The 24,205-nt window shown below is 38.6% G+C and overlaps 1 protein-coding gene across 3 annotated transcripts in view; it reads right to left on the bottom strand.

Moving 5' to 3' along the window:
• The window catches only part of TTC27 (tetratricopeptide repeat domain 27), a 184,360-nt gene that overhangs the window by 18,097 nt on the left and 142,058 nt on the right, over window positions 1-24,205 (bottom strand). For all 3 annotated transcript variants that reach the window (XM_061432053.1, XM_061432054.1, XM_061432052.1), the window contains exons 14-16: window positions 21,440-21,538; window positions 17,739-17,791; window positions 11,181-11,346 (exon numbers count right to left, since the gene is read on the bottom strand). In XM_061432053.1, the coding sequence (XP_061288037.1) occupies window positions 11,181-11,346; window positions 17,739-17,791; window positions 21,440-21,538 (318 nt within the window). The remainder of the gene's footprint in view (window positions 1-11,180; window positions 11,347-17,738; window positions 17,792-21,439; window positions 21,539-24,205) is intronic.

The raw sequence follows: 24,205 nt of genomic DNA, 5'->3' as shown, positions 1-24,205 counted from the left end.
CTCTGAAGAGCTTTCTTAAGTTTTCTATCAACTCCCTCCTCTTTATCCCTTCCGTCACTTTCCGATGTTCGCATCCCTAGTGCTGTGTTAGGTGAGGCCTTCATGAGATTAGCTGAGGCATCTCTGGCCTTCTCTAGAGGGTGCCTCTGTGCATGCTGCCTCTCCTTCCACCAAAGCTCCCAGTGAGGTGTGTGCTGGACACATCCCCTTACCTTTACCAGCCCCACTGTTCTCAAAGCCACTGCTTTCCCTCTGAAAAGGAATGAGAAAGTTGTGGGGGGTTGAATACTTGCCCCAAATTCAGGTCGTAACAGAACCTCGGAATGTGAGCTCATTTGGAAATAGTTAATAACAACTAGTTAGGATTAAGTCATCCTAGATTAGAGTGGGCCCTAAATCCAGTGACTAGTGTTCTGATAAGAAAAGGAGTTGACACACAGAGACACAGGGAAGGAGATGAAGCAGGTGAAGAGGGAAACAGAGGTTAGAATCATGCTGCCACAAGCCAAGGAAGGCCAGGAACCCCCAGAAGCTGGAAGAGGCAAGGAAGGTTCTTCCCTGGAGCCTTTAGAGGGAGCATGGCTCAGCCAACACCTTGATTTCAATCATCTAGCTCTAGAACTAAAGAGAATAGATTTCTATCGTTTAAAGAAACTAAGTTTGTAGCAATTGGACATAGCTGCCCCAGGTAACGAATCCAGCAGTCTTACCTAGAAAGACCAAGGCAACGTTGAGAACACTCAGACAAACACGTCTCCTGGACACTTACCTGGCTTCTACTAATCCTCTTCCCATTTCAGTTCAGGAAGCACTAAATGAACAGTTGTCATGTCTCAGCCTGTCTCCACTCAGTATGGTGACATCCAGCCTTCTCATTGTTTCTGTCCAGTCAGTAAGTCATGTCCAATTCTTTGTGATCTATGGACTGCAGCACACCAGGCTTCCCCGCCTTCGCTATCTCCCAGAGTTTGCTCACACTCACGTCCATTGATTCGGTGATGCCATCCAATCATCTCCTTCTCTGTCGCCCCCTTCTCCTTGCCTCATATGTAGAAGTTTTCAATTCAAATCTCTCTATATTTGCCTTAATGGGGTATGGCTTGTGTGTCATGATAAAGAACATTTTCTCTACCCCCAAGTTAATAAAAATATTTTCCATCAAGTGCTTTTATGGTTTACATCTTCCATACAGTAATGATGATAAGGATGATGATGGCAGCTATACTTAAACAGCACTTGTATGTGCCAGGTGATATTCTCTGCCCTTTTCATACAGCTACTTACTTAATCCTCACAGCAGTCCCATGAGGTACTAACATCATCCCTATTTCATGAAAGTGAAGAACCAAGTGGTTTGTAACTTGCTCAGGTCATACAGCTGGTGGCTGGTGGAGGCAGCCTGGAAGCCCAGGCTGTCTAACCCCAGAATCTATGCTCTTACCTACAACATCATCCTGCTTCTCAAGGCATTTCAATTTAAATATTTTAACCAACTACTTGAATTTATTTTGGTTTAAGGAGTGAAGCAGAGCTTTCATTCTGAGTCCCAAATGCTTGGCCAACTATTTCAATGCATATTGAATATTTTATTTTATCCCACAGATTTAAAATGCCATCCTTATCATGAACTAAATTCTTATACTTACTTGAGTGTTTCTGAACCCTCTCTCCTGTTTCATTTCATTCCTGTAGCATATGTTAACTCTTTATATAATAAGGATATTATTAGCTTTTTATCTTTCCTACTTGTTACAAATATTTTGTCACATATTTTTTTCATGAAGTCATAAAAATTCCTTCAAGTTTTCTTTTCTTGCTTCAAAGTTCAGGAAATTTGGTAGGTATTCACTTGTATTCCTAGTTTTTCTAGGAGATGAAAAAATATTTAGCATATATTTAGCCCATTTGGAATTCATTTGGTGTATCATAAAATAATCTAAGTATAATTTTTGAGCCTGAATGTTTAGAGGGATTTCACTTTAACCAGTATAAATAGCCCTGCAGTCCCTCACTTCCTAACTAAACCAATGCCGTGCCCCCAACTCTATGTTGTGACTTCTAAATCCCTAACCCCACCTCCAGTCATTTCAGTGATGTGGCACTGCTGTTGCACTCTCTGTCCTAAACCTATTTCTCACATCATGTACCACGGAATGCAGCAAGCAGTGGGTGACTGTGGGGAACCACCACCAGCCCCTAAGGAGGGTGAAGTTTTCTCACCTGGAGGAGCAACAATCCTAATCTCCACAAAGAGGAAAGCTTAACTATTCTCTTCCCCAACACTAACCTTGAGGTCCTTGGCCAAGTCTCCCTAAAACTTTGGCCAAAAGCACAAGGCGTTGGCCCTTTGAATTCTGGACGTCTTCACAGCAGGAAGGAACAGGATTGCCTCGTGTCCAGTTACAAACACTTCCAGGAGGGCTGGAGGCCAGGAATGAAGCCATTTCCGCCTCCTGGCTTGGCCACGTCCCCGTTCCACTTGGACCTCTCTAAAGAACTTGCTCTGCTTCCTGGCCTGATAACCCTGACCCTTGGCTTCCCCACACCTCAGTTATCACAGAAAGGTAGGCAGCTTAACATTGACTTTTTCACTCTTTCAGCAAACGAAGAAAAAAATTCTTTGCATAAGGAAATGGCATGCACAAGCTTTAGGTTAAATAGGCCAAACTTCAGACTTCACATCTTGGCTTGACTAGTTATGAGCTGTGAAAGATCAGCTTTATTAGTTTCTCTGGCGAGCCACAGATACTTCAGCAGTAAAACAGAGATAATATCTACCTCACAGAGATAGAATCCATATGGAATACATCCACTCCCTCCACTCTTCTCCCTCAGGTAAGCCCTGCCACCACTTGCTCTAGGACTTCAATCGAGTTGGCAATCTTTCCCACCACCCATCAACACCACCTCCCTCCTTCCCCAAAGAGAAATCCACACAAAGAACAACATCCATAAGAAAGAATACATATTGTATGATTCTGTTTATACAACAATCAAGAGAAAGCAAAATTGAACTGTGGGGACGGAAATCAGAAAGCAGTTGCCTGGTAGAAGGGAAAGGGTGGCGGTTCAGTTGACTGGAAAGGGGAATAATAGAACTTTCTGTGGTGATGAAATGTTCCATACCTGTTTTGGGAAGTGGTTCTATAAGAATACACAATGTCAAAACATATCAAAATTACATTTAAGACAAAATTGCATTTTCTTATATGTAAATTATACCCCAATTTCGGAAAAAAAAAATAAAACACCTTTGTCAGATATAATTCAAATGCACAGTAACATGATGGGGGAAATATGCTGTTTAATATAAATATTTTGACAAACTTCAAGGCACGATTCACTCAAAAAGACACGCCTAAATGTGATTCCTATCTTTGGTCCCAACTAGCTATATAACCGGCCAAGTTACACATTCTCTCTGGGTCTCGTATTCATACACTGTAAATAAGGACTCTTCAGTACCCACCTCAAATACTGTATGCCCTGTAAAAGATCTCTAGTCTTTCCCATTCTATTGTTTTCCTCTATTTCTTTGCACTGATCGCTGAGGAAGGCTTTCTTATCTCTCCTTGCTATTCTTTGGAACTCTACATTCAGATGCTTGTATCTTTTCCTTTTCGCCTTTGCTTTTCACTTCTCTTTTTTTCACAGCTATTTGTAAGGCCTCCTCAGAAAGCCATTTTGCTTTTTTCAATTTCTTTTTCTTGGGGATGGTCTTGCTCCCTGTTTCCTGTATAATGTCACGAACCTCCATCCATAGTTCATCAGGCACTCTATCAGATCTAGTCCCTTAAATCTATTTCTCACTTCCACTGTATAGTCATAAGGAATTTGATTTAGGTCATACCTGAATGGTCTAGTGGTTTTCCCTACTTTCTTCAATTTAAGTCTGAATTTGGCAATAAGGAGTTCATGATCTGAGCCACAGTCCACTCCCGGTCTTGTTTTTGCTGACCGTATAGAGCTTCTCCATCTTTGGCTGCAAAAGATATAATCAGTTTGATTTCAGTGTTGACCATCTGGTGATGTCCACGTGTAGTGTCTTCTCTTGTGTTGCTGGAAGAGGGTGTTTGCTACGACCAGTGCGTTTTCTTGGCAAAACTCTTGTTAGACTTTGCCCTGCTTCATTTTTACTGCAAGGTCAAATTTGCCTGTTACTTCAGGTGTTTCTTGACTTCCTGCTTTTGCATTCCAGTCCCCTATAATGAAGAGACATCTTTTTTGGGTGTTAGTTCTAGAAGCTCTTGTAGGTCCTCAAAGAACCGTTCAACTTCAGCTTCTTCAGCGTTACTGGTCAGGGCATAGACTTGGATTACCGTGATACTGAATGGTTGGCCTTGAAAACGAACAGAAATCATTCTGTCGTTTTTGAGATCGTATCCAAGTACTGCATGTCAGACTCTTGTTGACTATGATGGCTACTCCATTTCTTCTAAGGGATTCCTGCCCACAGTAGTAGACATAATGGTCATATGAGTTAAATTCACCCTTTCAGTCCATCTTAGTTCGCTGATTCCTAGAATGTCGATGTTGACTCTTGCCATCTCCTGTTTGACCACTTCCAATTTGCTAGATTCATGGACCTAACATTCCAGGTTCCTATGTAATATGGCTCTTTACAGCACTGAATCTTGCTTCTATCACCAGTCCCATCCAAACTGGGTGTTGTTTTTGCTTTGGCTCCATCCCTTCATTCTTTCTGGAGTTATTTCTCCACTGATTTCCAGTAGCATGTCGGGCACCTACTGACCTGGGGAGTTCATCTTTCAATGTCCTATCTTTTTGCCTTTTCATATTCTTCATGGGGTTCTCGAGGCAAGAATACTGTAGTAGTTTGCCATTCCCTTCTCCAGTGGACCACATTCTGTCAGATCTCTCAATAGAACGGGAAAACAATAGAATGGGAAAGACTAGAGATCTCTTCAAGAAAATTAGAGAAACCAAGGGAACATTTCATGGAAAGATGGGCTCAATAAAGGACAGAAATGGTAGGGACCTAACAGAAGCAGAAGATATTAAGAAGAGATAGCAAGAATACACAGGAGAACTGTACAAAAAAGATCTTCACGACCCAGATAATCAGGAAGGTGTGATCACTCACACTCACCTAGAGCCAGACATCCTGGAATGTGAAGTCAAGTGGGCCTTAGGAAGCATGACTACGAACAAAGCAAGTGAAGGTGATGGAATTCCAGTTGAGGTATTTCAAATACTAAAAGATTGATGCTGTGAAAGTGCTGCACTCAATATGCCAGCACATTTGGAAAACTCAGACGTGGCCACAGGACTGGAAAAGGTCAGTTTTCATTCCAATCCCAAAGAAAGGTAATACCAAAGAGTGCTCAAACTACCACACAATTGCACTCATGTCACACGCTAGTAAAGTAATGGTCAAAATTCTCCAAGCCAGGCTTCAGCAATAAGTGAAACGTGAACTTCCAGATGTTCAAGCTGGTTTTAGAAAAGGCAGAGGAACCAGAGATCAAATTGCCAACATCCACTGGATCATTGAAAAAGCAAGAGAGTTCCAGAAAAAACATCTATTTCTCCTTAGACTATGCCAAAGCCTTTGACTGTGTGGATCACAATAAACTGTGGAAAATTCTGAAAGAGATGGGAATACCAGACCACCTGATCTGCCTCTTGAGAAACCTGTATGCAGGTCAGGAAGCAACAGTTAGAACTGGACATGGAACAACAGACTGGTTCCAAATAGGAAAAGGAGTACATCAAGGCTGTATATTATCACCCTGCTTATTTAACTTATATGCAGAGTACATCATGAGAAATGCTGGGCTGGAAGAAGCACAAGCTGGAATCAAGATTGCCGGGAGAAATATCAATAACCTCAGATATGCAGATAACACCACCCTTATGGCAGAAAGTGAAGAAGAACTAAAGAGCCTCTTGATGAAAGTGAAAGAGGAGAGTGAAAAAGTTGGCTTAAAACTCAACATTCAGAAAATGAAGATCATGGCATCTACTTTTCCAAGATAAATTTTGGAATAGTTGGAGTGTATATATATATAGTAAGTCATGAGAGTAGTGAGATATTATCATATATGGGGAAACAGTGGAAACAGTGTCAGACTTTATTTTTTTGGGCTCCAAAATCACTACAGATGGTGACTGCAGCCATGAAATTAAAAGACGCTTACTCCTTGGAAGGAAAGTTATGACCAACCTGGATAGCCTATTCAAAAGCAGAGACATTACTTTGCCAACAAAGGTCCGTCTCATCAAGGCTATGGTTTTTCCTGTGGTCATGTATGGATGTGAGAGTTGGACTGTGAAGAAGGCTGAGTGCCGAAGAATTGATGCTTTTGAACTGTGGTGCTGGAGAAGACTCTTGAGAGTCCCTTGGACTGCAAGGAGATCCAACGAGTCCATTCTGAAGGAGATCAGCCCTGGGATTTCTTTGGAAGGAATGATGCTAAAGCTGAAATGGCAATACTTTGGGCACCCCATGCAAAGAGTTGACTCATTGGAAAAGACTCTGATGCTGGGAGGGAATGGGGGCAGGAGGAGAAGGGGATGACGGAGGATGAGATGGCTGGATGGCATCACTGACTCGATGGACGTGAGTCTGAGTGAACTCCGGGAGTTGGTGATGGACAGGGAGGCCTGGCGTGCTGCAATTCATGGGGTCGCGAAGAGTCAGACACAACTGAGCGACTGAACTGAACTGAACTGTAAAAGATAAACTGTGATAGTGTCAAGAACTTAGTAAGCACTTGATATGTGTTCATCATTTTCCCTTCTTCTTCCATTTATAAACAGCAAATGGGATGCAATAGCACAATACTTATATTTTTTTCCCAAAATGACTGTAAGTTATCGAAGAGGAGAAAGGGGAGGGGATATGAGGGGAACAGGGAAGAGCAGAAAAAGAAAAAAATGAACAAAATAACATTAGAACTCATCCTGAGGAAAGAAGCATATACATATGGATTTATCTATAAGGATATTCATGGCACTATTAACAGTAGTAAATTAACAGTAGAAAACTGGAAAATGGAACAGGGACTAATTACACAAAAACACAAAACTAAGTTTTATGATAGATTAATAAAAGTATGTATAATCCAGACATTTATATAAATATCTACTATTACAGAAAAGCATTCTTGAGCTATACTAATCTATGCATTAGTCAAAATTAGGACAGACAGAAAAGGCAGGAAATGATAAAGCTAGTATAACTACCCACACATTCTCTTATTACAAATAGTGAGAAAAACAATTTATAGCTGATTTATCCTGTGTCTGTATTAAAATGAGTATGAATTTACACACACACAATAGAAAAAATTTAAATGAAAATAATCATATCTATAAAGTAAAAAGAGAATTTTAAAGCAAGTTAAAATAGAACAAGGTCAGGTAGTGTCAAACATAAGAATATCAGAGTTTTTTTTAAAGACACCTGTTGCCAAACTTGCATAGTCAAATTAAGTAAAATTATTTTAGTCAAGATAAAAATATTCCAGACAATCTGTCAATTGTCTCTGTCCATGCTGATGAGTGGTGAGAAAGCATGATGACAGACACAAGCATGTCACAAAGCTAAATATGACTAAGCCCACACTAGCCTTGAGGACCTTCCTTCAATGATGACTTAACCACTATGGAGCGAGTTTACCCACACCTGCCAGAGACCAAACATTGCCATCAGCATTCTGTGACACTTCTGGAGAGGGCTATTCACAGGGCCTTATATAAACTAGCAAATTATCTCACTGCGGCTATTTCTCCATCTAAATACCCAAAAGTTCTCTATTATAAATTGCTAGAGATGATCCTTTGACCTGAACATGTCACTGGTTATCTAGCCCTTATGTTCTCAGTATTATTTCCCCAAATCCAATATAAAAATTAAGCAAAGAGCCATAACATCTGGCATTATTACACCACCGTATGCTTCTCTAAGCGCTTTGTTTACAAGCAGTATTTTTTTCTAACAGGAACGATTCTCACTGCTCCTGTGTATGTCAGCAGTGCTGTGAGAAGGAAGTCTAATGAATCTGCATGCCACCCTTAACTGTTTCTAAAACTACTGAACTTTTATAAAAACCAATTTCAAACTCATCAAAAGGAGGTTTGGTTCATATTATGAATTTGAAGAACAGAAGAATTATAGGAAAAAAAGAAACTAAAATATTAGCTGGCCATGAATTTAAACTAAATCCCAATAATTTTCTTTAGGTAGGAAACTACTAAATTTTCACTTAAATTAGAAATCATATAAGTTAAATAATCTGCTAAAACACGTACAGGATTAGAAAATTTTCAATGGGAATCAGAATACAATTTTCTATGGGTGAAAATTCTTATAATTAGATTTGCTGGAAGGAGTAAAAAAACTGAACATGATCACTAAAATACATTTGGAAAATCTACTTAAAATAAAAATTAAATGAAAGCACCTCAATTTATGCTGGGAGAAGGTTTTGTTCTTTTACTTTTTTTTCCTTTTCTGAAAACTGCTCAAAATGTATCTTTGTGCATTCTGAACAAGCTTTGTGAAAGGAAAGGAAAAAAAAAGAATTTACTTCATGTGTAAAATGGAATATACCAGCAATGCAGCTTATTTACCTTTTCTCTGAGGCTTCCCTGGTGGCTCAGATGGTAAAGTGTCTGCCTGCAATGCAGGAGACCTGGGTTCGATCCCTGGGTCGGGAAGATTCCCCTGGAGAAGGAAATGGCGACCCACTCCAGTATTCTTGCCTGGAGAATTCCATGGACAGAGAAGGCTGGAGGGCTACAGTCCATGGGGTCGCAGAGAGTTGGACACAATTGAGCGACTTCACTTTCTTTTCATTTTCCTTCACTGAGATTTCAGATGGAGAAGGAAACGGCAACCCACTCCAGTATTCTTTCTTGCCTGGGAAATCCCATGGACAGAGGAGCCTGGCAGGCTACAGCACATAGGGTCACAAAGAGTCAGACATGACCAAAGCAACTAAGCAAGCATGAGATTTTAGAACCGCCTTCACGAAGCTTCCTCAGTAAATAAGGGCCTTTAAAAAAATTACAATTGAGGTAAACAAGAAACAGGCACTTTGGAATCTCTGTTCCAGCCTCAGTGGTTTGGCAACATACCGAGACCTGCTCAGAGCCTAGGGGCTGAGTGCAGAAGAAGAGCCATCACAACAGTGAACAGGACAAGTGCAAGATGATGGGGGAAGGGGCATGCAAAGAGACCAGTGAGGGTTCCTATCCTCTCTAGGATGAAAAATTCTGCTGTGCTTCCAAACATGTTTTAAGTGATCTTCACTCAAAGCTCAAGTCCCTTCTTTCTATACTGGATGGTCAATATATAATACTTAAAAAGGCCAAAATAAAATAAAACAAGGAAAAGACAAGTAATTGAAGGGGTCAACATAGCTCCTGTAAGTAGGTATATGGTTCTACTTAAAAAGTCACAAAACTGGCTTCCCATGTGGCTCAGCTGGTAAAGAATCCACCTGTAATGAGGGAGACCTGAGTTCAACCCCTGGGTTGGGAAGATCCCCTGGAGAAGGGAAAGGCTACCCACTCCAGTATTCTGGCCTGGACAATTCCATGGACTGTATAGTCCATGGGGTTGCAATGAGTTGGACACAACTGAGTGACTTTCACAAAGTCGCAGATCTTTAAGTGAACTGCCCAGAACCTGAGCTTTACAACAATTTAGCTGATTATATAGCTGAATTTGCAAAAGCATGCATATAGATGGAGGGCTGCAGCTAAAAAAAACAAGGACCAGACACAAGGTAAATTTTGGAATAGTTGGAGTGTGTATATATATATAGTAAGTCATGAGAGTGGTGAGATATTATCATATATGGGGAAACAGTGGAAACAGTGTCAGACTTTATTTTTTTTGGGCTCCAAAATCACTGCAGATGGTGACTGCAGCCATGAAATTAAAAGACGCTTACGCCTTGGAAGGAAAGTTATGACCAACCTAGATAGCATATTCAAAAGCAGAGACATTACTTTGCCAACAAAGGTCGTCTAGTCAAGGCTATGGTTTTTCCACTGGTCATGTATGGATGTGAGAGTTGGACTGTGAAGAAGGCTGAGTGCCGAAGAATTGATGCTTTTGAACTGTGGTGTTGGAGAAGACTCTTGAGAGTCCCTTGGACTGCAAAGAGATCCAACGAGTCCATTCTGAAGGAGATCAGCCCTGGGATTTCTTTGGAAGGAATGATGCTAAAGCTGAAACGCCAGTACTTTGGCCACCTCATGCGAAGAGTTGACTCACTGGAAAAGACTCTGATGCTGGGAGGGATTGGGGGCAGGAGGAGAAGGGGACGACAGAGGATGAGATGGCTGGATGGCATCACTGACTCGATGGACGTGAGTCTCAGTGAACTCCGAGAGTTGGTGATGGACAGGGAGGCCTGGTGTGCTGCGATTCATGGGGTCGCGAAGAGTCAGACACGACTGAGCGACCGAACTGAACTGAACTGATTTCTTATTTCTGTTTTTACATAATTCCAAATTCATTAATAGCATATGCTGATAATTGCAAATATAATGTTACATTTTCGAGCCCCCTAACTTTGTAACCTGTAAGCTCCTGTACACCCTATCTTTATACAGTCTCTTCACAAATTAATCCCACAAAAGGTCTTTTATATTTAATCCTATTGGATGTAAAACCCAGGGCCTTCAGGACTCCCACAGTTTCTGAAAGGATATAGTAATTTTTGTACTGTTAAGAGTCAACCAGTTCTGACTTCATCCTAAGATGAAGACCATCTTATTAAACAGTACAAGGAAAACGTTAGTCTTCATTTCTATATCGTTCAAACAATCTGAAAGTTATACAGATGACTGTTTAATGAGTGAATAAATGAGTATGGGATTTATTCCAGCTATTACACTGAGATAACCAAAGTAATAGATTAACATAAGCATAAGTTTCTGCAAGCCAACTATATACATGTAAACCACATATTACTGAGTCACAGTGATATTTAGTCTATGATTACATAAACATATTTGACATTGGAATGTCAGGATTAATATATAACTAAGCATATTCAACTATACAAGAAAAGTACTCTTTTATATATTACTTGAGTTTAACAAAATTTTCCTGTGTAGAGTCAAGGGAACAATTTGTATTCTATAATCAAGTATTAATAGTAAACACAAACTGAAATAACAAAATATGAATACCCTACCTGAGTATCTTTGTATTTGTCTCGTAAGTCCAAGAGCCGATGATAAGCTTTAATGGCTTCAGAAAATTCTCCAACATCAGTGCTAGTGAGAATGTAGTTTTCCCAGATCTGCCAATGTTCATAGTTGCACTTGAGGGCTTCTTGTAATGTTCTAAAAGCTTTTACTCTATTGAAGGTCAAATAAACAAACAAACAAAAAAACCCAATAATGAATAGCCATAGCTAAATAAGCCATACCTAAATGTATAAAATGCTAATGTGAACTTTCTATCAGTCCTGAAACATTCATGTTAATAAACAAAATTAGAGGGCCAAACAACCCAAAACCACCCCAAATTTCCCTAACAGGGAATGGCAAACAAAACAGGTAGAAACTGGGACTTCCCTGGTGGCCCAGTGGTTTAGAATCCACCTTGCAATGCAAGGGCCATGAGTTAGACCCTGGCTGGCGTACTAAGATCCCACATGCCTCAGAGCAAATAAGCCCACGCGCTGCAAGTACTGAGCACACAGGCCACTACCGAGAGCCCGTGTGCTGCAGTGAAAGACTGCACGGTGCAACTGAGACCCAACACAGCCAAATAAACAAATGAATAAATAAAAGTTAGAAATGAAATAAGAATAGGGACACACAAATAAAAACCAAGTAGAAAATCTGAAACTCAAAAGACATTAAAAACAACAAACCAAAAACCCTCAACATGTGACAAAAACCAGTTTCACACAAAGAGAGAACTGATGAACTGGGAGATAATAGTGAGAAATTCAAATGAATTCAGATTAAAAAATAAAAAGAATAATAAAGACACAGAGGGAAGAATGAGAGGTAAGATTCAAGTACACATTCCATAGACATTTCAGAGTAAACACATGCAGAATATGGGAGGACACTATATTTGAAGAGACAATAACTGAGTATTTTCCAAAACTAAACAAAGATCAAAATTCTATGATCAAAAGTGTATTTTGTGTACTGAGTATTCTAAATAATGGTAAACCAACACCTAGACATATTATGTGAAACCGCAGTACATAAAGGTAATCCTAAAACCTATAAAAGAATGACAGAGAACAGCAGATATTTCATAAGTAGCAAAAGATGACAGAAGACAATAAAACACTACTTATAAAGTGTTAAGTGAAAATTAATTTTATCATCAACTAAACTTAACACTTAGGAATAAATGCAATATCAAAAATTTTAACATGTACAAAAAACAGGAAACTTTACCACTGGCCCTTACTTAAAAGAACTATTCAAGGGTCTCCTCTTGCAAAAATAATAGGACTTTCAAAGAGAAGAAAAGGGATATAAGAAATATTCAATGATGACAAGAGAAACAGAGGAAGCATGTCAGTAACTTAATTACTAAGAACAAATATAATTAGGAGTTGTGTTTTTAGTAAGTAAATCTAAAAGTCTGTAGACTATATTCTTTGCAACTAAATAAAAAATCAATAGTAAGTAGAGTTAAAAAAACATATGCCTACAAACCTGAAATGCACTCTTAAAGTAAAGAAACCAATGAGGGGGCAGAAATTCATATTAGAAAGTACAAAATGTTTAGAATTTAAAGAAAGTATTATATATCACTATCTGCAAGATATAGCATTTAGAGACAAAAAGCAGTATTTAGAGAAAATTTTATAATTTTTACATGGATTGGTTATAATTATGAAAGATGGGAAATGAGTTAAAATATTCAACTTAATTTGATAGAAGAACACCAAATAATTCTAAGAAAGAAGAAATGTTAAGAAAGAAACAAATGATCAACAAAATCAAAAGTTGGTTCTTTGGAAAAAAATAATGAAACAAATGTCTAGCTGAATTCCATTCAGTTCAGTCACTCAGTCGTGTCTGACTCTTGGTGACCCCGTGGACTGCAGCATGTGGACTCCCAGTCCATTACCAACTCCCGGAGTTGACTCAGACGCATGTCCATTGAGTCAGTGATGCCATCCAACCATGTCATCCTCTGTTGTCCCCTTCTCTTCCCGCTTTCAATCTTTCCCAGCATCAGGGTCTTTTCAAATGAGTCAGTTCTTCACATCAGGTGGCCAAAGTACTGGAGTTTCAATTTCAGCTTCAGCATCAATCCTTCCAATGAATATTCAGGACTGATTTCCTTTAGGATGGACTGGCTGGATCTCCTTGCTGTCCAAGGGCCTCTCAGAGTCTTTTCCAACACCACAGTTCAAAAGCATCAATTCTTTGGCACTCAGCTTTCTTTATAGTCCAACTCTCACATCCATACATGACCACTGGAAAAACCATAGCCTTGACTTGATGGACCTTTGTTGACAAAGTAATGTCTCTGCTTTTTAATATGCTGTCTAGGTTGGTCATAACTTATCTTCCAAAGAGCAAGCATCTTTCAATTTTATGGCTGCAGTCACCATCTGCAGTGATTTTGGAGCCCAAAATAAAGTCTGCCACTGTTCTATTGTTTCCCCATCTATTTGCCATGAAGTGATGGGACCAGATGCCATAATCTTAATTTTCTGAATGTTGAGTTTTAAGCCAACTTTTTCACTCTCCTCTTTCACTTTCATCAAGAGGCTCTTTAGTTCTTCTTTACTTGCTGCCATAAGTGCGGTATCACCTGCATATCTAAGGTTATTGATATTTCTCCCGGCAATCTTGATTCCAGCTTGTGCTGCACTCAATATGCCAGCAAATTTGGAAAACTCAGCAGTGGCCACAGGACTGGAAAAGGTCAGTTTTCATTCCAATCCCAAAGAAAGGCAATGCCAAAGGATGCTCAAACTACTGCACAACTGCACTCATCTCACACACTAGCAAAGTAATGCTCAAAATTCTCCAAGCCAGGCTTCAACAGTATGTGAACTGTGAACTTCCAGATGTTCACGCTGGATTTAGAAAAGGCAGAGGAACCAGAGATCAAGTTGCCAGTATCCGTTGGATCACTGAAAAAGCAAGAGAGTTTCAGAAAAACATCTACTTCTGCTTTACTGACTATGCCAAAGCCTTTGATTGTGTGGATCACAACAAACTCTGGAAAATTCTGAAACAGAAGGGAGTACCAGACCACTTGACCTGCCTCCTGAGAAATCTGTATGCAGGTCAAGAAGCAACAGTTAGAACCGGACGTGGAACAACAGACTGGCTACAAATCGGGAAAGGAGTTCGTCAAGGCTGTGTATTGTCACCCTGCTTATTTAACTTATATGCAGAGTACATCATGAGAAATTCCATTACAATTTAGAAAAATGGTATAAATAAAATTAGTAGTATTTTAAAAAATCATGAGAACATCACAAACAAATCATGCAAAATGATTTAACAAGTACAAAGCCAAATAAACCAATAAAAATGAAAACCAGGTTAGGTGGTTTTTACAGAAAAAGTTTATCAAGCCATCGCAGAATCCTTGCCTTATCCAAGCTACTTCAGAAAATAGAAAAAGACTTAAGAACTTATATTGACAAGGAAATCAACAAAACTTCATGTCACCTATTTTAAAAGTTAAACATCTTAACTATCAGAAAGATTCTTAATGCTTTACTCTACTGGCTGAACAAACACTATAGCTCCCTTAAAGATCAAAAATGTTTTACTGGACAACTATAGCAACCTCCTTCAAGGGTAAGCTATCTGTCCCTCTCCAACAGCCTTTTTGCATTTGCTTTGCGAACTTAAGACCACGAGGTCCACGTCTCTTCTCCTGCTGAGCCTCAAAGTGTTTCATCCAGACTTCCCTTTTGCTGACTTCAAGGCAAATTTTAGAGGTGATGATGGAGCTGCTTCTGGCCGATCCAGGCCATTGGTCTGGGAGTCATCCCCTTAAGAACTTAAATAGAAGTGTGCCCATACCATCAGTAACTTTCTCAGCTAGTCACAGAACACACAAATCATTTAATCAACGGTACTGACTGAAATGACTTCTTTACAATTAGTCTTTTAGTCTTTTCATAACAACCAATTCACTGCAGTTTAGTTTTGTATTCTCTACATTAAACAATTTACCTAAAGTTGTCATGGAATGTACTAATTCATTTACCCCCGACCTACCCTCCTTTATAGTTAAAAATGGAAGTACCCTTGCTCTAACACTTCTTCATATTCAGCCATAAATTGTTTCCATATAATTTTTTCCCCCTTTCTCCACTCCCTCTGCACACATCAGATGTGATATCAACTGCGGACTGAGATTCCTGAGGTGGACTGAGATTCCCAAGGTCTCCCATCCACATATGGGTAGGGATGAAGTTATCCTGTTGAAAAGATGTCAACCAGCAGCATCCCACACCAGGAGGATTATCTTTTTTCCTGTGTGTCCTCCTATCCTCTAATCCTGGTTGCTTGGCCCACAAAATTTTTGCAATAAAATTCCATTTTTTTGGAAAGTATGACTTCTTTCTAGGGAGCTTCAATTCTGGATTCATTTATCAAACCATGGTGTATGATAATGCACTATGACAATTATATAGGAAAATGGAAAACTTTCCCATGGGACTGGTAGGGCCATGATGCCTCGGGGAATCAGATGAAAAAGGGAAAACAGCACTTTAGTGAAGAACCCAGCAACAGCAGAGCGAGAGATGAGGGAGTGTAAAGGGTCACCTTAAGGCAGGGAGAGGATTCTTTTGAGAGGAGTAGTAATGATTTGCCCCTGCAGTAACAATCTCATGAGTGAAAAATGAGCTATGTCTGGAGCAGTGGCAGCAAAGAAAGCAAAGTAAAATGGCAAGAATAAAGGAGTGATTTACCTCTGACCTTACAACCCCACTTTTACACAAAACCCTATTCAGGGAGCTGCAGGGAGACAAAACTGTGTCAAAGAGAAGCTGAGGAACAATGTGCAAGAACCACCAAGAGAGAAAGCAATTAGAATTCTTAGGGTTAATGGGCTGGAGGACAAGAGGTCGCTACATACACAATGATCAAGATTACTAGAAAAACCCACTGAGAGCACGCCACGGTTATGGCAGGGATTTCCCTTCCCCTTGCTTTACACCAAAAGAGTCTCTAGTGAGTTTTAACACAATCAGTTGCAATCAAGAACACAATATTATTTTCCACAGAGCGTGATGGAACAAACAGTACTTTATTTATGTAGTTATCATCCGAGAGCAGCAGAAGCATTTCATGATCTCGACGTAATGTGGATTTATGATATCTCCAGAAATACTCATGAATCACAAAGAAAACTAAGTTTGAAAATAAGGGCAAACAAACATGGAAATATATCTATCCTTTCATTTATTTAAAACTAGGATAACAGCCATCCTTGCCTCGTCCCTTTCTTTCTGTAGCCAGTCAGTAAGTCCAGTTGCTTGTCCCCTTTATAAACTGACATCTGCCCCTTCTTCTTCCAGCCTAGATGTCTCCTGCCTGGACTATTACAACAGCTGTCTCCTAACTGGTTTCCCAGCCCCCAGTTTCCTCTCTAGTCTGTCTCACACACGGTCGTCAGATAAATTTCCCTCTTCATGAAATCTCAAGAAATTTCTCTCTTCATGAAATTATCCCCACTGAAATCTCTGGCTTCCTATTACCAACAGGATAGTCTCAACTAGTTAGTCGAACAATCAGAACATGCTGCCATTTGACCCCAACTGACCTTCCCAATCTCATCTCTCACCATGGCTCTCACTAGTCTCGAGCTGGACGACTTTACTTCCTGTCCCCTAAAGTGTGGCATTCATGCCTGTCGCCCTGCTTCTGGTCACCCAAATTCAGAAGGCTAAGGACAGCTATTAATGACCATTTATTTCCAAAGCCTGTCCCCTCTACCAATTCTTCAAATTATAGCTTGAGTCCAACAATCTCTCAGAAGTGTTTCTGAACCAGCATCACACATGATCTCTTCTCTGAGATCCTCAGAGGACTATACAAGTGGTAGAGAATGTAAGTGTCCTACAAATATTACCTACTATCCTAGCCCTCTTCCTACTATCCTAGCCCTCTTTCTACTTTTCATTGAGACTTACCACATATGACCTAGATTATTAATCAATTTTTTAAATAATATGGCATAATATTTTCTAAACCCAAACTCCCTGAAGTCATTGGTTCATACTTCTGTTTCTCAGTAATGTTCAGTACACAGCAAGCAATCATGCTCTGCAACACGCTGGAGGGGTAGAATAGGGTGGGAGATGTGAGGGAGGTTCCAGAGCGAGGGGACATATGTATACCTGTGGCTGATTCATGTTGATGTATGGCAGAAACCAGCACAATATTGTAAAGCATTTATCCTCCAGTAAAAAATTAAAAAAAAAAAAGAAAAGAATCTATCTGTTGAGCTGACTAAAGGCATGCTTGCTTTTATCATGTAATGAAATTTAGGACACAAAATTTCAGTTTCAAATAAAGAGTTCAAAAAAATATTTATTACATACTAAGTGATTTAAAGAAATAAACTACACTTAGAATGCAAATGGCTAAATTAAGTCATTGTAACTCAAAGATAAGGGTAGGAAAGGGGAAAAAGATAACGAGGAAAGGCACAATGTTTCACTGTTCAATTGAAGAAAATCTCATTCATTTATTTTGGAAGCAAAGTTCTTCATCTTTTTTGGTGTACTTACTTTTGTTTTAAGCGGATATAAGAAGTTGATAAATTGTTCCAAGCTTCAGCATTCTGAAATGATAGAGAATTCAGTTACAGACTATTCTCTCCTTTAGGTATAACTGCTGCCAACAAAAATATATTTTCTTGGCTCAAGATGTGCTTTTACAATCATAATTTTCAATAAGGTTAGAAGTGTATAAGAAAATTAAATTAAACATTTATAATTAAACTTAATATTTATAATTTTTTTAAAGTCACAAAAACAATCAACAGAATGATATAACTGTTAAAGCCTTAATTTGGAATTTAGAAAAGATTCTATTTTCAAATTTAGATTTACAAAATAGTTGGGCAATTTATAACAGTATTTACACAATATATAGATTAATTACAAATCTAAAGCAGTGCAGAATATTGTTTTTCCTATCATAAAAGGGTTTGCTATTTCACCATCATCCTTTATCAGAAAGGAGAATAAAGGAGTATGTGTTCTGCAATGTTAAGGCTACGTATTTCATCAAACACATTTCTCTACCTATTTTTCTATGCAATGACAATAAATTAAAGTCTGTATAAATGTTGATCCTAACAAGAATGATATAAATTATGCTTGCTCTTATTCGTTCCACATTTTATAAAACACAGAGTATGTAGTTCTGAAGTTCCAAAGACACAATTTAAAAATTAATGGCAATGGACCTCTGCTTATGGACAGAATACAGTTAGGACCAGACTAGTCTTATTATCATAAAAATTTTAGGAGACAACTGTTTTTGAGAAGTTGTGAGAGAAGAGCTGTTGAGGTGTCTCAAAAATCAACCTGCACTTCTAGCTAGAGGCACTTAGAGGGCTACAGCACAGAAAGAAAGAAACCAAACAAAACACAGCAAGTCTTACTGAAAGGAAGAAAAAAGTTCAGAGTTCAGAGCTGCAAAGGTGGTTGAATTTGCAAGACAAACTACCAGGGAAGAGAGATCTATTCAGAGAATAAGCTCTAGAAATCTCAATAAGCAACTCCTTGAATCCTTGGCTAAATACTAAGCTATACTGTGCAGGGAAAAACTTCTAAAGGCCAAGTAGGGAACAACTACCAGAGAGCTGTGAGCTGAATGGAGATTCCAGGGCTCAAACAAGTGCTGGGAGCTAGTCAAGTTTCAACCAATCTTAGTGGAGAATTCTTACTGATCAGCCGTGGGATTAAACTCAGCCCCCCAAATGTTATACCTCAAGAGAAGGGTGACTGCAACTCTAAAACAAGGACAACAACAGACCTACTCTAAGCTGAAAATTAAGTTGATCCATAATGAAATTAACCAAATGCCAAAAAACCCCTCTACTTTCTTCAAGGGAAGACAACAAAACTTAGAAACTCAACAACATAGCATCCACAAGTGTACTATATGATAATAATAAAAAAAAAGGTAGACAAACAAGCAGGAAAATTCATCCATGACCAATTTAAAAATCAGTTAACAGAAATAGACACTGAAATTAAGGAGATACTGGAATACACATATAAAAACTTCAAAGCAGTTGTTATAAATATAATCAGATATTTGAAGAAAACATGAACATAATAAGGGAACGATTAGGGAATCTCAGTAGAAACACAAGAACCAAATAAAATTCTTGAACTAAAAAAAAAGAAAGCACATTATCTGAAAGTGTTATGTTTTGAGATGTAACTGATACACAGCATTGTACAATGCTATACACAGCACTGCAACTGACAGACAGCATATACAGTTTTAGAAGTACTACATGGTGACTTGGTACATGTGTATATTTGTGAAGTGATTACCACAATAAGTTTAGTGAATATGCACCACCACACACAGTACGGTAAGCTTAATGACTAGGTTTAACATTAGATTTGACATAAACATAAGAACTAAACCAATAAAACTCTTAGAAAAAAAGATAAGTTAATCTTCATGACCTTAGATCTGGCAATGGATTCTTAAATGTGACACCAAAAGCACAAGCAACAGGTTAGACCTCATCAAAATCAAAAACATTTGTACTTCAAAGACGCTGTAAGAAAGTGAAAAACAGCTTCCAAAATGGGAAAACAAATTTGTAAATCATATATCTGATATGGTGCTTATACCTAGGATACAGAAAGAATTCTTACAACTCAACAGTAAAAAGACCAATAACCTAAATGGGCAAAGGATGTGAGTAAACATTTCTCTAATGATACACAAATGGCCAATAAGTACATGAAAAGATGCTCAAGATAATCAGCTGTTAAAGAAATGCAAACCGAAACCACAACAAGATACTGCCTACTAGGACAGCTATAATCAAACAGATAGTGACAAGCGTCGACAAAGACGCTGAGAAACGGAAACATGTGTCTACACAAAAACTTGTGAGTGAATGTTCACAGCAGCGTGATTCACAGTAACTGAAGAGTGGAACCATCTAAATGCCCATCAATTGATGAATGAGTAAGTTAACACGTGATATGCTCATACAATGGAATAGGATTTGACCATAAAAAGGAATGAAGTGCTGATATATGAGACAACATGGATGAACTGTGGAAACATTAATCTAAGTGAAGAAAGCCACCAAAAAGACTACTCATGGTATGATTCCATTTGTATGAAACATTTAGAACAGGCAAATGTATGGAGATAGAATATCCATCAGTGGTTGCCTAGGGGTCGGGGTGGGAGGTATGAGTGCAAAGTCTCTGGGTGAAATGGGGAATGATCGCTAACTGGTACAGGGGCTTCTTTTTACAATAATAAAAAGGTTCTAAAACGGTGGTGATGGTTGCACAATTCTGAATACACTAAAAAAGAAAAAAAAATCACTGAATTGTACACTTTAAATGGATGAACTATATGGTATGTGAGTTATTTACCATCTCAGTAAAGCTGTTAAATATTTAAAGACCATAAACTACCAAAAAAAGAACTTTCTAATAATGCAGTTAACAGGTAGCCCATAGTGGGGAGTGACAAAATATATGTGACACTTTGCTGTATATTTCAGCAAAGTATATTTTTTAACTAAAAAACTATTTTATTACAATTATTTTCTAAACAAAACTATGAATACCTTAGATATTATAAGAAAACACTTATTTCTAGATTTATAAATCATATACCTTAGGGCATGACCTTCTACCAATGGTACACTTTCCTCCAGCACAAAAGGAATGATGTCCTTTTACTTGGACATAAAAATAATAGAAAGTTTGAATCTTTCTGCCTTATTTTCTCTCTCCCCTTTTACTGTGATAAGCTAGAGAGAAACTGCTGTAAAGGACAGGGAGTTCAGCTCAGTGCTCTGTGGAGACCTAGAGGGGTAGAATGGGTGGGTGGGGGTGGGAGAGAAAAGAGAGGAAGGGGATATATGTATACATACAGCTGATTCATGATGTCATACAGCAAAAATCAACACAACATTGTAAAGCAATTATATTCCAATAAAAAAAATTTTTTTAAAGCTAATAGAAAAACAAAAACAAAACAAAACCAAACCCCACTTAACATGAGATCACCCTCTTCACAAATTTTTAGGTGCACAACGGGACAGTTAACCATGGGCACAATATTTTACAACAATTCTCTACAACTTAATCATCTTGCAAAACTGAAACTACATACTTGCAGGAATTGCTGTTCTGAACTACAGTACAGTTCAAATAATTTAGACAGTACCAAAGAGCTGTGATAAGAAAAGAAGACCAAACAAACTTACGTCGGGTTCCAGAGTCACACACCGCTGAAATGCCCTCGCTGAACCTCCGTAGTCTTCCAAGGCCAGATAGGCACAGCCCAGAGAAAACCACACTCCGAGCTGCAAGACCAAAAGACGAAGTCATTCAAACACATAGAGACATTTATAGGATTAATCTGAAAACCCCGTGGGATGCTATCAACAAACACACTACACTAGTAGTCTACAGAGCTATATCATAAATACTGCCTTACATTGTATCTTAAACTAGAAACCTTAGCTATGGAGATGATACTTATCCATATAATTTTCAAAACTAATTCAAAAATGAAAGCATGTGCAACACTGCACATCTTTAATTGAGAAACACCCATTTGTTTTAACCAACTCCATGAACACAATGGAGAGCTCTGTTGATAAGCCCCAATATGATAAATTAACTTTACATTTTTACTGAGCATCAATGTAACTATGTAAAAAGTATACAAAGCATCAGCAGATTCACAAGTGATGATCATATTACAAACTTGAGAGGAAAAAGTTTTGCTTCCATCTTCAAGTTGGACCACAAGTATACTTTTGCTGTTTAACCAAGAGCCAAACTGCCTTGGCATGTACCTGCCTAGGAATGCCTGAAAAAATTTAGAAAAAGTAGGCTCAGAATCTGGATTACCAAAGAGTCATTCACAGTGGAAAGCCTGACTTAAGTCAGTAAGATTTGTAAATTTAGAGATGTGGAAAACAGGTAACTATGAGGGATGGGATGGGGAGGGAGGTAAGAGGGGGGTTCAGGCTGGGGGACACATGTACATCTATGGGTGATTCATGTCAATGTACGGCAAAAACCCACTACAATATTCTAATTAACCTCCAATTAAAAAAATATATTAATTAAAAAAAAAAAGAAAACAGGTAAGTAGGAAGTGGCTATTGAGAATTACAAAAGAATTCTTTACATCACAGGGTTTCCTTAAAATTCAATAGCCTCTATCAAAGGGAAGATAAAACTGATAAAAATTCAATGAAATTAGTCAGAAATGCAGCTATTACAACTCTGCTTTCCTCTCAGATACAGTCAGTCAGGCCAACGGTAGAAGGAATTTGCTCTCTTACTTGCTCTGACTGCTAGTATGAGGGCAGCGAGCCAGCAGACAGACGTGGTTGAACACTGCCGGGTGGGAAAGGAAACGAGCTGCTCTGTTACCCGTCCACGGCCTTCCACAGAGGCGGACAGGAGGCTGCCCCCACCCTCCCCCATTCATACAAAACTTGTTCCATACGGCTAGTTGAGGCCTCAAAGTTCTTTAAGCAGATAAAGATTTTCAGTCGATAATTAGAGATAAGGCTTAGAAAGCAAATATCCCTGGGCAATTTAACACTTTGTCCTGAATTCACAAGAGGCTATAAATAACTGCTATCAGCAGCCTTTAAGAGAACAAATTTTGTTAGAAGCACAGGTAATGGCTGAAAACAGGGTTGGTGTGTGTCTGGGGGTCAGTGGGAGATGCAGAGGTTGAAATTAAGTTAGAAGTTCCCTTTTCTGAATCAAGGGACTCCAGCAACTTAAAAAGTAGCTCATTACACTTTTCTTTTGTCTGGTTATTTAAAGAATCAAATGAAAAGAGTTCCAATGCACTAAACCACATTCACTGAAAGTGACTCACTCTGAGAGGGCCTAAAGTCTGATGCTAATGTATAAAACAAGCTTACTTCTAGTCTACTCAAAAGTTTCAAAATCTGTGTATTATAATTCATCATTTATAAGGTGCACTTTTTTTCCATTTAACATCTCTGAATGCTAATAACCAATAGTTGATCAGACTTTTATTGTGCGTGTGTGTGTTCTCAGTCACTCAGTTGTGTCCAACTCTTTGTGGCCCCATGGACTGTAGCCTGTCAGGGTCCTCTGTTCATGGGATTTTCCAGGCAAGAATACTGGAGTGGGTTGCCATTTCCTCCTGCAGGGAGTCTTCCCTACCCTGGGATCAAACCCCCTTCTCTTGCATCTCCTGTATTGGCAGGTAGATTTTTTTTACCACTGCGCCACCTAGGAAGTCAGCATTTAATTTTCTATACAAGGTGGCACTTAAAATACATTGCCTCTTACAAGTGACAGCACGTTATACCCTCAAAGAATCATGGCAGCAAGTTTACTTGGAATGAGGAATACCTCATCCTGCGATCAAATCAAGAAAAATGAGAAGTGCCCACAAAGTTCTCAAAATGCATATGCCCTGCTCGCTTCCTGTATCAGCAAAGAACAAACTGACAACAGAACTATTTCATATGTGTCATAAAAAACAGTGAGTATAAACTCAAATGAAAATAAAAATTGAAAATTTATTTTTCAATCTACCTCAAAAGACAAAGATTATATAAATGTCTGAAATTAGCAACTATCTTACAGCTCCAACATAAGCTGGTGATGAGATTACTATCTAAGTTTTTAAAACAAGTCAATCCTTTTTAACTAATGTCTTAATACCAAAATAAATTTAGTGAAAATCAAGCCGATAACAATTTAATATATAGTATTGTGATTCCCTTTTCTTTTTACTCTTGATCATTTGTGTAATTGCTTCAATAATTTGCATCTAAAAAAATTCTAGGATCATTGACTGCTAGTAGGTTTTCATCTCCTAATAACAAATAATCAAGATGGGAGATGACTTCTGTATACACCCTATTTTTTGAATCATGCAATGGCTTAAAAAAAAACTCTAGGATCTTTTAATTGCTTCTAGATGGCCCACTAAACCACCAAAAATCCATTTATACCTTGCATCT

Source organism: Bos javanicus, chromosome 11, assembly GCF_032452875.1.
Source record: "Bos javanicus breed banteng chromosome 11, ARS-OSU_banteng_1.0, whole genome shotgun sequence".
Classification (NCBI taxonomy): domain Eukaryota; kingdom Metazoa; phylum Chordata; class Mammalia; order Artiodactyla; family Bovidae; genus Bos; species Bos javanicus.
Note: the sequence above shows the minus strand (reverse complement) of the source record. Positions and strands in the feature narration are given on the sequence as shown.